At 35.7% G+C, this 16,711-nt stretch overlaps 1 protein-coding gene across 5 annotated transcripts in view; it reads right to left on the bottom strand.

Moving 5' to 3' along the window:
• Nucleotides 1-16,711, bottom strand: part of LOC103578861 (homeobox protein homothorax) — a 262,266-nt gene that overhangs the window by 146,483 nt on the left and 99,072 nt on the right. For 3 of the 5 annotated variants that reach the window (XM_053741611.1, XM_053741613.1, XM_053741614.1), the window contains exon 8: nt 3,327-3,335. The exons of the other annotated variants lie outside the window; for them this stretch is intronic. In XM_053741611.1, coding sequence (XP_053597586.1) covers nt 3,327-3,335 — 9 coding nt within the window. The remainder of the gene's footprint in view (nt 1-3,326; nt 3,336-16,711) is intronic. 5 annotated transcript variants of the gene reach the window in all.

Genomic DNA, 16,711 nt, shown 5'->3' with positions numbered 1-16,711 from the left:
AGGAACGATTTAGTCACCCGTTCGTCACGCGAATCGTCGGCTTCGCTTTCTTTATATAGCTGATGCTTCTCATTCTCACAAGACTTAACTTATTGGGATCGTGATGTATAAGCGATAGTAGAAGAACCTTTCTGAAAGAGTAATTCCAAACAGAGAGTATTACTTTTTTACCGGTCCTCAAATGATATCCCAAAGAAAATATCATCGTGCCTTAAATTATTATAATAATGTTATTCTTTAAGATTTTTTTATTTTATTTTTGGCTCTTTTTGTATCAAAATTAAACACGAGATGTTGCGTTTTGTAAAAGACATAATGGCTGCAAATAACGCTTGGGAGCGTAGATCGCAAATGGAAATCTTGAATGTGTTTTGTGGTTGAATTCCGCTCAACAGAGTTGGGGAGCTTGTAGGTCACCGTCCACTTGGGTTAAACACAAATGAACGATGTACATGAGATTAATCACAAACGACGAGAGTTTCTCTGGTTTAATTCTCAGATGTTCCTTTTCTAGCTTCACCACCAGCTCTAGCTCATCCTCAACTCCCAGGCAGTACTTTCTGATGGATGTTACGAGGGAGGAATTTTAATGACGTCTTCCGACTTCCTTCCTGGAGGGTCGTCGTAGTCGACGGTCCTGTAATACGTACGTAGATTTGATAACAGAATGGTTAGTATGTATAGATATACATGTATCTCCTTTATTCAATGGGGGTTGGATAGCTAACGCGTTGCAATTTCGCGGCGGAAGAAATACAGGAGGGGATGACGCGATTTCGACGAGCATAAAGAGGATAATTCAACCGAAAATTATATCTATATATGAATTGGTATATATATCTACATATATATATATATAGATTTAGGTTAAGGACAGATAGTTCGGTGGAAAGTAATAAGAGAAGAGGATAGATGAAGAGAAACGTGAGTGGAGCTCGACTCGCTGGATGAGTACGTGAGTGGCATGCGTGAGGGCGGTTTCCCTCTGCCACCGTCAGCATCGGCATTGGGGATGAGTGGAACACTACGCGAAATACGACATACGACACGCGGAAGAAAGAGACAATGCAAGACTGCGGAGGGCGCCGGAAACCCTCGGCAGCACGTAATCTATTTGTCGAGAGACCGCAACGGCTGCAACTTCATTCGCGTTTCCACGCACGGGGTAGCTATAAGGCGTGAATTACGAAGGGAACTGTTGAGGGTGTTGCACCCCTATTTTATTTTATTATCTATTGTTTCTTTTACTTTTTCTTTTTATAACCTTTTCAAACCGGTCGGTCCGCATGGTCTAATGTCGGAAGCAGATTGTTGACGTTTAAAATTATTTAGAAATGTTTATAACGCGCAGCTAGGAGGGAAAAACGAACCAACCGTTTTAAATATATATATGAACGGATGATATGAGAATAGGAGCGCGTAAATGTATAAGCCTCGTCATACATACTCGTCTCCTTCTTATTCTCATCGGTTTTCGCAGAATAACGAGCTATAAAAGGCGTCGCTTTACTGCTTCCAGGACCGAAAACGCATTAACGCAGATCTCGCGAGCCTGGCCATCCGGCAGTAGTTGAGCCAGTCGACGAACGACTGACGATGGGTGGCAGGCTGAGAAAAACAAAAAAAATAATTTCCGTATGTATATGTATATGTTTTTATATATACCACATCATATATATTGGCGCTTACGACATACTGCTTAGCCAACTACCGTGAGATTGAGGATATTTGCATTCTAATTATCATCAGCTCGAGAGAAATCAAGACGATGAAAGCTAAGGATCGTAAAGCCCCGTTCAATCCTGCTCCAATTATTTATCTTATCGCTCGCCAGTACCAAGTATCGGTTTACTTGCTTTAAAACTCATCACTGTCTCTTTATAATAGTGAGTGAGAAACGACGTGTGCGGCCGACATTAAAGACACTACAATAACTCTCGGCTAAAGTCGTCATTTTTAGACTAAACAATTTTTATCATAAATGAGCCTTCATGTCAGGAATAAGAATTTTCCAAACAGTCTTTTATCATACCGATGAATGCTAGTCTGCGTGTATTTTCTTGTCAGACTACATGTGTTTATAAGACTCTTGAAGCCTCAATAGCACAATGCCTAACATTATATACGAGTAGAATTTAAAATAAACTCCTCACAAAAATCATGAAGACTTATACTGACTGTTTTATAATTTTTTGTAACTATTTTTTCCCTTGGACTTTAGCTCGAACTTGTTTTTTCTCGACTCAGATGTACTCGGTCTTGTGTAGCTGCAGATCATAAAAAAACTGCAACTAATTAACGAGTAAAAAGTCGAGAGAAAAGTTTTTTTCCACCAGCTAGTGTGGTGTTGTTTAATGTAAAAAGTAAGATAGAAAATATAGCGGAGGAAAAAAAATAAAACGATATGCCTTGAAGCTACAAAAGTCTTGTTCTTGTTATTCTTTATATTCTGCCGTGTGCTTAAGATCGCGCACGGCTCTGACACAACATTATTCTCTCATATTTTTCCTCTTTTTTCGTTGCACTATTTTTTACTGTTTTTTTTTTACGCTCGTTTTTTGTTGCCGTTCTTTTCTCATTCGGTTTAAATTAACCGATAGTCTACTAGCCAGACATATCTACCTCACGGCCTGCAGCTGATGTGCAACCTTACCAAACTTCAGAACGAGTTCAACAGAAATGCATCAAAATCATTATTATTCTTAGAAATTATTAGATTATTTTGTGTAGCTTTTATTTTAACCGCATCCGTTTCGTTGAACAATCATATTTATAATAATAATCGAAACCGTTGTTGTGATTCTGCTTTGACTCATTAACAAAAAAAAAAAAAAAAAAAAAAAAGAAATTGCTAACAAATATTTCAGTGTCAGTTTCATCTGACTCCATACGAGTGAAATCTATTTATAGTTAATCATGAAAAAACTGTAGTGTAATAAATATTAAAAAATGCAACACTGTATTAAGCACGCAGACGATGCGCTCTGAATCTCCGTCCGTAATGAATTTTTAAAATTAAAAGCACCGTAAGCCAATTATCATAGGTGTGAATGCCAAATATTATTCAGCATTAACTCTACAGCGATTTCCAACATTAGCATCATCTTAGCACACAACAACATCAGCAGTTAGTTCGAAAGTTGATGAAGATAAAGTATAAATATATATAAATAATATGTACATATTTATTATATATTCACATATTTATATATTTAAAAAGGTTTCATGCCCATGATAGATCTTACCGCGGTTAGCAGGCAATATAAGTGTGTATCTCACTTAAATAATGAATAACCCAAGAGTTCACCACCATCAAGCAAACTTACCCATGGCGTCTGAAACAGAAAAGAAAGACAGAATGTGTTAGTCTCGACAGGAGAGTTTAGCGTCACGCAAAGTACCCGCCACTACACATACCATAAATGTCTGTGCTATTAGTCTAAAAATTTTAGCGTCAGGCGATTACACACACAAAATACTCTTTTTCTCTCTCTCTCTCTCTCTCTGACATACACACACATGCAAACCTACACACACTTATATACAAAAACACACGCAGAAGCAAAAAGTGAAGCAGAGAAATTTCATGGATCGTTGACTACTTAGCGCGTGCACTCTTAAACCGGGAAAAGGACGCCAATTTATAAATATATATATCTATATCTACATGTATGTATCAGAGTAAGTAATGTGCTTTATGTAATATGTGGAAGCCGCGTAGAAAGAGCGTTCCCTCATAATTTCACGAGATAATCTAATGGCGTGGGCACAAGACAACCAACTGCACTGAGCTCTTCTGGTCGGAAAGTATATCTGAGTTTGTCTATCTCTATTTATCACTTCTTAGGCGGTAACTTTTAACGCCACTGTCTTTTATATATTTATTAATATATATAAATATAAATGTAGACAGCAGAGCCATAAGGAACTCACACGGCTTTAAAAATAATTCATTTATTATTTTTTTGCTAGAATGTTTGTGCGAAAATTCAAGTTATTCGCATTGCGCTGCACTCTCGAGCGTGCCAATCTAGTGGGATCGACGCATACCAGACGCGGGAAAAAATTTAATAATGCGCATTTACTCGGTTTGTTTGAGTTTAAAAGAGAATATTTACACTCAGTCATTAACTCATTAGTATTGGTGTTAAAGCTGCAGTTTTATCGCTTAGTCAGTGTTATTTATTAATTTAATTAAATTAAATTAAATTATTTTTTTTTTAAATTAAAGAGCCATTTGTTAGAGAGAAATATTGCATGAGGGTTTAAGTTACAGGGGTTAAAAAAATATGAGCTTTTCAGACGTTTCTAAGGATCTACTTTAATTTGTAGCACGTTCTTGTGTGATGAGAGAGCTAAGCAGGAGGGAAGAGGGTTAGTTAGTGAGTACTTTGGGCGGCATCGTAAGGCGCCCCGTCCTGGTCCATCTTGGTACTTTTTTTCCCATTCTTCCTCTTCTTCGTCTTCTTGCGCTCACGATTTTTGCGCGGTAAAACATCCTACCTAATTAATTTAAACTCGGTAGGAACGGCGACAACAACTGCAACACTGGAATTCACCGCAATCGTTGGAGGTTTTCGTGCACTCGAAAAATAAAATAAATAAAGATAAAAAAAATTTTATAAAAGTTTAATCTGTGACTGGGCACGTCGCGTCTTTACCCGAGAAAGGAAATTCGTGTCGCTCATCTAAAACTCAAGCCCTTGCGTGCGTTTAATTTAATCTCTTTTAATATAATTATGACAAAAATAATAAATAAAATTTTTAAAAAATGAAAAAAAAATTTTAATTTAATTAGACCAATAGTTGAAATTTTTTTTAAAATAAATAAAAAAATAATTTAGAATTATCAAGATAAAATCTTAATAAATTAACACTCGTTTGTATAAAGATAATTAATAAAATAAATAAGACGTAGAAAGATGATGATCGACAGGAAAATTAATACATCGGACATTAGATAACGTACGTGTGCAAAATGATAAAAAATAAATAATAAATGAAGTAGTAATTATAATAATAAATGATTGAATTTTCTCACATGGAGGTAATAACTCTGCGAGAAATAAGGAACGTTTAATACGCGTAATTAATGCGATTCCAGCGCAACGTGTCCGCTCGGCCATGACAGAAGTCTCATCGGTATAAGTGGAATCCTTGCTTGGCATTATCGCTTCATTACCCACCCGCGCGTATCGAAAAAAAAAAATTTTTCCTCTACATGATTGCTAATTATTATTAATAGGCGAGATGCTATCACGTAAAGCTGGCTGAGACCTTGAGATTCCGGTCGTAATTTTTCAACTGAAAATTGATCGAAAATTGATCTACCGAGCAAGCGAAGAAGAAACAAGTCTTTGATATTTTATATATTTGTACTGAGTAGTGGAATTTTATATTTTTAGTGGTACTTTGAATGGGATTGGTCAGTTTCGAAGCTATCGTGTGTTAAGGAATATATTTATATGTACACATATGGCGTGACTTTGGAGCTTCTATTTCATTAAAAAGTCACGCGATACGACGTAAACGTCCGGGTAACATTGTCATTACGACTTCCTCATTGCGTTGTAAAAAAAAAAAATAAATGAAATATAAATTTACGGGCAATAATTTTCCGGAGATCTAAAGAACAAACTCTTTATCGGACACAAATAAATGTCAAGCAAAGTGTTATTTTAAATAATAAAATATATAAATATATAATGACTATGAGCTGAGGTGTTGTGGAAGCATAAGTGAAAAGATCAAAGACAGGTGGCAAACATCCGCATACTCTGTCTGGCGAACTAGGTCGGTATTTTTTCTTTTTTTTTTTGTATAAAATGAAATAAAAGACAGAGACAAAAGTGTGTCTGAAGAAATTAAAGGGTGAAGAGAGAAGTTGCCGTCGAGTGGTTAATTGGTGTTCTATGAATTCGAAGGAGATTACCGCGAACTCGCGAGCCACCAGACAGTACCAACAACTGCTTCTTTTGCTGGTGTTTCTTAGTATTCTTCTTGAACTTCTTCTTCTTCAGCAGTTGTGCTTTAATTTTATTTATTTTATTTGTCTGCTCTGGTTCAGTTGCACTGACTGAAGAAGAAACTGAGCACAACATTGTGAGAGAGACTCAGACCCAGAGCCAGACGAAAAGACGGTGTACAAGAGACTTTTAAATGTGCAGCAGTCCACGTTGTTGCTGTTGCAAGAGAAAGAAAGCCCGGCTTGGTCGCTTCCATTCAGGAATTTTAATTATAAAATAGTTGATTAACTCAGTAGGGTTTTTGCCGTTCTCAGAGCGTCCTCAACTTGACGCAGACACACGTTCCACCGGCTCTTGTATGTGCGTGACACAAACACCGTGCAACTTATGTTTCACCAGTGAGAAATCCGATGGTTCTCGATCACAATTTTAAAAATATCTGTCAATAAATATTTCCGCTTTCTCACCTGACTTTTCTGAGCGTTTATTGAACTGCCCTTTGTACCAACAGTTTTCAGATAAATTGATGATCAGTAAGATAGATAAGTTGGAGGTTGTTTGTTAAATATTTATTATTGTTGTAATCAATAAATATTTATTTTTAAATGACCGGATACTGCTACATCATCATCCCACTAAAGCAGGTGCAAATGTCGATGGTATCTGCGTGCAGGTAATTCTCAAAGAACGTATAACGACCGGATTTGCGTTCTACTCTTGAGTCATTTAAATATATACATGTATAGGTATATTTTTATAAATTTTATTTCTCCGATGTTGATCCCAAGCAAACAAGTCCAACGAAACAGCATTCTGCTGGAGATCAACGACAAGAAGATTAGGTGCAGCTTACATTAGTACAGGATATTTTTATCTGGGAAAATCAGTTTCGTCAGGTCAGCTATATATCTAAGAACCTAAATGTGTTTAGAGGTTGGGAACCTGCTGATGATAAAGAACTTAAAATTTATATACATATACATATATACGATCTGTAGGATAGACGTCTGAAAGATGGGTAACATGGACGATGATGCGACACCCAGAGAAAACATACATGTGAATTCCACATGATTATCTCTCAGTCTGAAACCCGGTTTGCTTTCTCACTCACTCGGTATGCTTAGCATTCGGGGTTCGATATTAAATGAAATATTCCACTGAGAATAAGACAGCGGGGTCGTTAGCCAAGTGCCTCCTCATCAAAAGAGAATGCATTCTACGTTCCTCAAATAAGCTAGACTATAACTATGTCCCTTCGTGCAAAAACCATTTACTTATAAGCTAGTTAATTAATGTCACTAAATGCACAATGAATATTTTAACATCTCCGTAGTTTGAGACACTGAAATATTTCTAAGATTGATTTTTATTTTTCTTCAAGGTAAATTTAAGTTTGTCGAATAAATAAACAAAAATTAAAGACATCACGAGTGGATAAAATCGTGACGAGGTCGTCGCTGTAGGTCAAAAGTTGTATCACGATGGGAGGCCATCATTTTTTTTATTCAGGCTTTCATGCCACCAGTTGTATGATCTTGTGTTCTGAATGCTGCTCCTCTGGTTAAAAAAAACCAAAGCTAAGACACTTGTGTTGCCCAGGAGACTAGAGTGCTGGTGTGAGTACAATTATTTAAGTAAAAAATATGCAGCCTACACAACTGTCAGTATTATATTCGCCCCCACAAATAGGTACCTGTGACAATAACCCAGATGTCTGACTAGACTAATATGGAGCAGAACGATGGTAATGATGGCCAAAATCAAGACTAAAGACTGAAGACCATGAAAATGAAACAGGACCAAGACAACACTTAAATAGAAAGGCCGCTGTAAAAAGTTGTAGCCGACAGACGTGGAATTATTTCGTTGAGCATCATCAATGTATATACATATATATATATTTATATTTATATATATATGTGTCCATATGCATGCCGTAAATTTTTAAATATTCCACATGAATAAACAGCAAGCAGTAATATGCGTCTGAAATATTGTAAATTGACCGGCGATACAAAAGAAGTTGTTGATTTAATCGAGAGACTTTCATATCGACATTCCAAAGACGAGTCTACTACTCTTGCTACTAGTGCTCTGCTTCAGTCTTGAGCCAAAGACATTCCTGACAACCCAGCGACCGAGTGCTGGTCCAGGCAAGCGAGAACACAGCTATATACATTAATGCTACAAGAACAAAAGAGATGAATAGAGTTCGCTAAAAATGCAATGCACACTCGACTTGTTTCTTCTTCACATTATTATCTCGAGCGGTCAGTAAGTGCACCGAGAAAATAAGACGACGTCATGTTGTGTTGGCTCTACTACCGTCCTAACATCTTGACTATATCTGTACTTATCTTAGTCTAGCTCCTGATGGCGATGCCCATCGCTACTTGCATCGTCATTCCTCTTTCTCTCTTAACGGCTACAATTTCTACCCATAGTTGTAGTTTTAGTCATAGTCTTAGTCTTAGTCGAGTGACCGGCGAATTACAATCATTGCACGCTATTTTTTATTTTAAATCCACGCGATCCCTGAGTGATAAACTCGCTCAAGATTTTATGGTTCTTCTAGCGTAAGCTCTTTTATTGAGCAAAAAATGATAGCTTTGTACGCGGAACTCTTTCCTTCATGGCTCTCCTCTTCTGCTGCCATGACTTCTAGATACTTTTGTACCCGTATTTTTTTACACTGCACGACTGTCTTTTATCCTGCACGTATCTTAATATGTGTTATGCTATAGACTCCATTATATACATATATAGATATATATTTATAAGTACATGAGAGTCGCGAGTACTCGAGTACTGCACCAGTACGCAACCGTACGCCTACACCTTAACCCATTCCACTTGATGTAATGGCAAGCGGCTGTACCATTACGATGAGTTTTCATCGCGCACCGTTATTGTACTTACATATATGCAGGCATTATTATATTGTACATCCTTATGTGCTATTTTAAATGGACCATTTGTATGCCTACTTTCAATTTAAGTATTATTATGCTGCATACAATCGATAAAAAAAAATTTATTATTGTTTATTATGCTAATAAACTCAATCTATAATTTATTGACTTTAAATTAAATCAAAAGATTTTTTTTTTTCAACAAATGATTGTGTGAAATAATTGTCATAAGTGTTCCTTCTGCCCACATTCTGCGATACCCAGAAATAAAAATATTTAGTTGTAAAAAAAGTAAAAATAGTCAGACATGGTCTCTTAATATTTTTGTCTCACCGGCGTCGGTGAGATTAAACCGTCTGATAAAGTGAAAAAGTCTTCTGGTAGAAGTGAACAACATTACGAATAAGAGAAGAAGACGAGGACATCGCGAGAGAAGTCTCGTCTTATCTTTAAGTGAAATGCCATGTCCACTATCTTCCGCCTCTCGCGTTTGGCCTCTCTCATCGCACTCGCTCGTGTTTCACGACCCGTTCTTTCACATACACACCTATCACCTACCTCCCCCGTTAATATATATCTATAGCTACATTACGAGTATACAGATATGTACATATATAAGTATATTGCTATTAAATGTATTTATATACAGACTAGTAGAATAAGTATATGAGTATGTTTCACATCCACGGTTTTAAGTCAGGTGAGAGGGATATCGGTCGTGGCCTTTTCCAACCATAAAAAAATTCACCAGACCACAGACATGTAGATATACATATGTATATATATAAACATACATACACACACTACTATATACGAAAGCTTGAAATCTAAGGTTATTAATAAGCCCGAGTGCTATCTAACGCAATTAGACGCAGTCTCGCTTCAGTACCATCGCTGCAATACGTGTGAGATAGCGCTCGTTTACTTGGCAAAAAAGATTCACCTGACTTTTTATTTTTGTTCTCTTCTCAATCCTGCTGAAATATTTCTCAGACATTTTTAACCTATCGGCTTTTAAGTAAAAATAAAAATATAAAATATAAATAAGGAAAAAGCGCAGCTAAAAATGATCGCTAATTGATAATTAATATTTCATTTAAGGTTGCGGTCACTGATCTCAATAAATAAAACAACCAATTTAACAAGCTAATGATATAAGCATATTCATGGCGACAGATATAAATAGTTAAGAGTTTACATAATTAATTCAAATTGAGATGCCGTATACTTATGAATGTACAATGATATATAAATAGAAGAAAAGTGGTGGTATGATATAATTCTGCAGTCTTTAAATAAATTTTCACTTGATATTTTTAAATCAATTTAGTTAATGGTTATTTTCTGTGCGGTCATATTTTGTAATTACGCAGACATAACTATCGCTCATTAAATGTTAATATAGATAAAAAGTAAAAATAAAAAAAAAATAATGAGATGTGATAGTTAATTAATAATGAAAATTACCATTTCCATTAAAAATAAAATAAATTGATTTAATTTGAATAGCATTAAATGTTTTATAAAATAATTAATTTAAATGTAATTATGTAGATCAATGAATTAAATTATTACTAAATTGGTATCGACTCAAGGTAATGGTAAATGGAATTGGTATTAAAAGGCCCTTTCATAATTGGTCAGCTGTAAATAATTCGAATGGCATTAAAACAATAGACTATCGAGCACTTAAATACATGTAATACAACAATAAAAGTCATTTAAAAGTCTACTGAAATGCCAGTAAAAGCTATAGTAATTCTGAAAACAAAATAGTCAAACATTTTTCTAATTCAAGCCAATTAATTTTAAAAAGTATCTCTATATAAAAATAAAACAAATTAAATAAATAAAACCGTTCCCCATTTTAGCAAATAAGATTGTATCTCGCATCGTTAAACTGGATAGCGAGTCGACGAGCAGAGAGAAAGAGATATTTAAAAAAAGAGAGAACGAGAGAGAGAGAGAGAGTTCTCTCTTCAGAAGAGCCTAGTTATCGTAGGTGTCTGCTCGTAAACACTCGGGCATTTACATAACGAATGACATCTACAGAGCCAATCATACATGCCAAGTCCTGTGCGAGTGGACTTGGGGTACCACATATACATATGTGTGTTGTGGATTCTTCTCATGCATGCCTTTCTCCTAACGCGGCCGTTGGTCCCAAACGACTTCACTTGTATACATCGCCGTTGTCGTTCACCCTCATCCTCGAGGTCTTGCTTTTAGTTTTAGCCTCAGTCTTGCTCTTGGTCTCTACATATCACTATATATGTATATCTATACATATATCGTCGATAAGACTGGTTACATGATTTGCGTTTCTACCGTGACGTTTACTCGTCTCATTCGACATACCCACGATCTACCAATTGAATAATAAAATCCAACACAACCCGGAAACCTTATAAAGATTCAACATACAGCTTCTTATTAGTTTTATTTCACTCTAGTTATGCTCGGACTTACATACATTTACCAGCTAAAGTAAATAGTCAATTGGAATCATGAAAACGATAAATTTATTTTTTTTTTTAATTATTTCTCAATAGTTAAAGTAAATAGTGCATATATATATAATACTACAACTAACGTTGTGATCTCCTGTCGTCCTAATTTGTCGATGGAAATTTAATTGACGATAAAATCTAGTCATTAGTTTCTCTTGTGTGGTTTTATCGTACAATTGATCATGGAAATACTGTTTTATCATTATTATTATTATTATTATTATTATTATTATTATTATTGTTAATGTTGCTGTTGTTATTAATACAAACGTCTCTGTTGTATGTGGTGTAGCAATAATACTTAAAACAAAATAAAAATGCAGCGTATATATAAAAGACCGTGAATGTTTTTTACCCGTACCACCTGTCGTTCGAACGTGAATCCGCCTATATGTCTTTTCATTTCAACTTTATACAACTCCTCCGCCGGTGTAATTCTTTATTCCGATTGAACCGATCCGCTGTCATATTTCTTGCTGCGTCGTTCACTCGACGACGCAATTTAGAACTCTATAAAATGCCGATGTATATACCGGGTTATCCATACTCAAGCTTACTTTTTCTTGCTTTGTATACTTCCTCAGGCTTTTCACTTCACTCGGTTATAAATACATAGAGGCATACGCGAGGATCAGGGTGATGATGATAGTGATAAATAAAATAAATAAATGAATGTAAATAAAAAGTTATGAGTGTATTTAGCTGCTTTGGGTGTGGCATCATGTTACGATGTAATTACGACAATCAATTATTGGTAATTAATTTTATTCACACCTCGTTAGTTATTTCTGATGCTTACTAGTTGTTTTATATATAAATATATCAAGCTTATACTTTAATAAATATGATATGACAATCTTGATCCGCAGGTATCGAGACGTTCGTTTCCGCGTTTAGAATTGCTGCTAATTAAATTAGTTGGCATTGTAACTGGGAATTCAATGGCAAGTTCTTCAAGCAACTTTTGATTTATTTATTTACTTATTTTATGTTTTTTTTTGGGTTCGTTGATCGATTGAGTTACATTAGTAGACGATTAACTCCCACGACTGGACTCGAGACTGAAAGATAGCGAGGCACGCGAGATAGCTGGATGATGGCAAATATCACACATGCGCGATGCCAATGAGAATATAGAGATACAGATATAGATGTAGATGTAGATGGAGATATATATACATATAATATGGAGGAGAGTCGAAACGATCAGCTCACGCGGCACTCCCGCAAGCGAACCCACTTGTGGCCGATCCGAGGGGCAATAAACATAATGGCGCGTCGTTAATTAAGTGGATTTTCCAATCAAGATTCAATCGGTCTCGGTGTAAATGTAAATGGGAATGGAGCTTTATTCAGTATAAATGCATGTATTGTATGCACGGGAGTGTACGTGCGACTAAGAATGGAATTGAAAGTCGATCAATGTATAACTTTCATTTTCATAAGGGTTTCCTTTTATAAACTAATAATAAATAACGAATAGTATTATTTAAATTAAAAAATAAAGGAATGATTTAATGCAGGTTGAATAGCAGTTATGAATCGAGTTTTTGTGTTATTAAAAAAAATAAGACTTTTATAAAAGATGAAATAAGAAAAATGAAATGACGCGTGTGTGCGTGAAAATTATGCAAATATATGAGAGTAGAATATAACTCGCGCATCAGCATGAGAGACTGAAGCACCGCGGGGGCTTGCCGAGGAGACAAAGTCACAGCAGGATTCTGTTTCTATCTCTGAAACTACCCCCCGTTTGTTCGTCGAATCCTCCGTTCAAATGAAATTTTCCACAACATTGCATTTGAATACGATTAAAGCGAGAGATAAAAAGCCCGCGAGTAAGTGACTGAGGGAGCGAGTGAGCAACCGGCAGCCTCAGGCATGATCAAACTGACTGGATTGCTTACTATATACCATCCACTCGCTACAATCGCTCTAAATCGAATCGTAACTTATAATGTATCCATTCCAATAAGCGAGAGGATAGAAAATATCGAGAGTTACCCCCGCGGCGGCATCTGCGTGATTCATCGGTCGGTAACATGGATTGTCTTGCTAATTCCACTTTACTATCTACTCCACTGTATACTCGACGCTCTACAGCCCTCCATTAGTGTGTTGTATATGAAAACCTTGCAGCAGACATACCACAGTCACGATACTGTCCCGCAAAATCGAATAATTTCAATTCAATCCCCTGTTGTATATTTACACCCACTCGACTCTCAAGAAGACTCGTCTCACATTTCTACAATCGAATTATTCCAATCAAGTTAACTAGTATCAGTCTTCAGATTTATCCAGACACTTAAATAAGTGCAGGGTATAATTTAATATCAATAAATAAAATTAAAAGTATTTCGCTGTCTATTGGGGTAGATATTGAAAATAAAAATAATCTCAGGTATCGTCTGACGTAATTCCGTTTTGACATTGACAAACGGGTATCAAACATGGCGTAACAACACTCTCAAGACGTACTGCAGAATCACTTTGACGGGTTCTATCCACGAGAAATTTTTATTTTCGTCAAACATTTTTTTTTCTCGTCCAAGCTACCACTATACAATCCATGTAGACCAGAGTCCTCAAAGCCGTTCTTCATCCCCGCAAACCCGATACACGATGTCTACCAAGGCAATAGCGAGCAAGAAGCACGTGTGCGTCAATATACGTGGTGGATTTCCCAAGAAGATCGGTATATACTGCTCAAGAGCAATATACACGTCGTATATCACCTGGCTCAGCTAATGCCGGGTGAGATGTGCGTGAGGCTATCTACGCTCCATAAAACACTCAGATAGTATAGCGGGGGCGACTCACCGAGCCAGAGTAAAGTCCAGAGAGAAATTATATATCTATAGGTGTATATAGATTGTCTGCTCGCAAACAACCTACAGTTACCGTATTTAAGGTAAGGGCGGATGACTGTCAACGCAGGTGCAAACATTCTCATCATAAATAGCCATCGCTAGAATTTTTACCGAGCTCACTGAACGTTTACAAACTTAATTAAGGCGTGGTCGTAACATTTTTTTCATTTTTTTTTTTTTTTTTGAAAGTATGTTATATATTTTATTTATATTAATAGTCCCTCTGGTTGATTGCATGCCCATATTTATATACATTTATATAAAAAGACTTGGAGTCAATTAATCATAAAATACAATAATGGCTAACACCTAGAGGTACCTAATGCCTAACGTGATAACCAGCAATTTAGACAGTTTTGTAAGTAAAGACGAAGAAAGATATTTAAGTATCGATGGTCAAGGTGTCGTTTCTAATGGTACATGTGCGTGATGCTTTATGTTGTTGATCCATTCAATTGCTTTTATATTTAAGTATATAAATATATGGAGTCGGCGAGTGTTAAAAGGTAGGTTGGTATCGGCCAACCCTCCGTTAAACGTAACTCTGCACTCACCTCTTCGTTTTCATCTTAATTTATTGCCTTATCTATACAATACTAGCAACGGGCTCTAACAGTTGGCAAACATGAACTATCTTACCATTAGTTTAAATTTTTACTCATTTAGTCTCATTTATATATTATTTTTTTCATATATCTATATCTATATATATATATATATATATATATATAGTGTTTGTGTGAAAAAAATTGAATAGACATTATTTCTTTTTTGGTCTTAGCTCAAGTTTTGTTTTGGGTTGTTCTTTTAATTTGTGTAATTTACTTAAGAAAGATTATTGGCGGATGAACGCGAGTGGCAGTTTCGCTGCTCGAGCTGTTAACTCAATGAGATATTGTGTGTACGTATGGACAGACACTTGATGAGGCCCACGCGAGACCTGTGTACACACCAGCTACGGTAGCAAAGTCCCGTGTGTACGTTTCAACGCGTTCTTGAGAGCTAACCAAAGGGGTAGGATATATATATGTATGTATATGTGTATATATATATGAAAAACGGTATAGAGGGTACTCATGTTGTGAGATGATGTTGGGTTAAACTAACAAAGACTTACGTACGTTACTTATGTTTGGATGTGTTTAATAAATGTATTTACTCGTAGATTGTATGTATCTATATATACATATGTGAGTATACATTTGGACTCGGGCACTACCCACTCGTGTCATTGGCATTGGTTTTTGAATATTATTAATTTTTTTGCTATTTAAATTTGAGTCGTAAGTAAATTTGAAGAGTAGCTGGATACACAACTAAAAAATATAAGGAAGCTAATTGGTTTTAAATTAATTACTGAGATAAATTTTTTAATTTATGCTGATGGATAAATGAAAATATTATAAGCAATTGAATATCACTGTTGTCATTGTGATTGGGATTAATTAATGATAAATATTGTTGTATTACAGGCTGAATTGTTAAGTAAACGAGACACTTTAAAAGAGTTTAAAGGGAGATTTTTTGAAGCAAGTGGTTGTTGAACAACAAAGAAAACGAGTGTTTAACGCGCGTGCGAACAGCGTGAAAGAGTGACACAGGTACTGAGGAGCTCAAGTAATATAACAGGATAAACATTTAAGACTGTCAGTTACCCAGTCAAATATTTGTAACCGGAACCCGTGTGTTATCTTAAACACACAGGTAAAATGTTTAACAGCAGGTTAATGCAGATGACAACCAACGACTAACTAATGTTGAAGTATCTCACGAAGACTAAATTAATGAATACCCTTCTTTCATAAAACACCACAATAATAAACTTTTCCTATCTCACTCATTTCCTCTCTATACCTGCCCGTAATTCCAGGATGTTATAATCTAATCTCTGTTTGTGTTCCACTTGATTTTATATTGTTCAAAATTTTTGACTCAAATTTAATAGAGCCAGAATGTTGAATTTATTTTTCTAGTCTACTGCTTTATTATTACTATTATTATTATAACATCTAGTCATTATTTTTAGACAGAGAAAAATGCTGTTGATCCATAAGTATCCGGTAAGTCGAGACGGAATACAAGGGAAACGATAAATCGCAGTTATTAGCAAGAGATTACGTGAGTCCGCGTACGGATTGTTGGCTACATGAGGTGGTAAATCCAAAATCTATATGTACCCAATCGGGACAGTGGCCTTGGTGAGCTACGCGGGTGACCAAAATCATTTTAGCCTTATCCATACAAATACATATATATATATATATATATATATATATATATATTTATATTGTTTGTATATATGCAGGGTGAGCAACTCAAGGGATGTAAGAAGATTCCGACGCGTGCACATTGTTAGGGGAGTCAGATTAACTCTGCGAGCCTGACGTATGTGCTTCGTCTTCCAGTGCCACCCTGTCGACGAATCACGTATTTTTGTTATTATTTTT

Source organism: Microplitis demolitor, chromosome 8 (genome assembly GCF_026212275.2).
Source record: "Microplitis demolitor isolate Queensland-Clemson2020A chromosome 8, iyMicDemo2.1a, whole genome shotgun sequence".
Classification (NCBI taxonomy): domain Eukaryota; kingdom Metazoa; phylum Arthropoda; class Insecta; order Hymenoptera; family Braconidae; genus Microplitis; species Microplitis demolitor.
The sequence above is the reverse complement of the archived record's forward strand: the minus strand, read 5'-3'. Positions and strand labels throughout refer to the sequence as shown.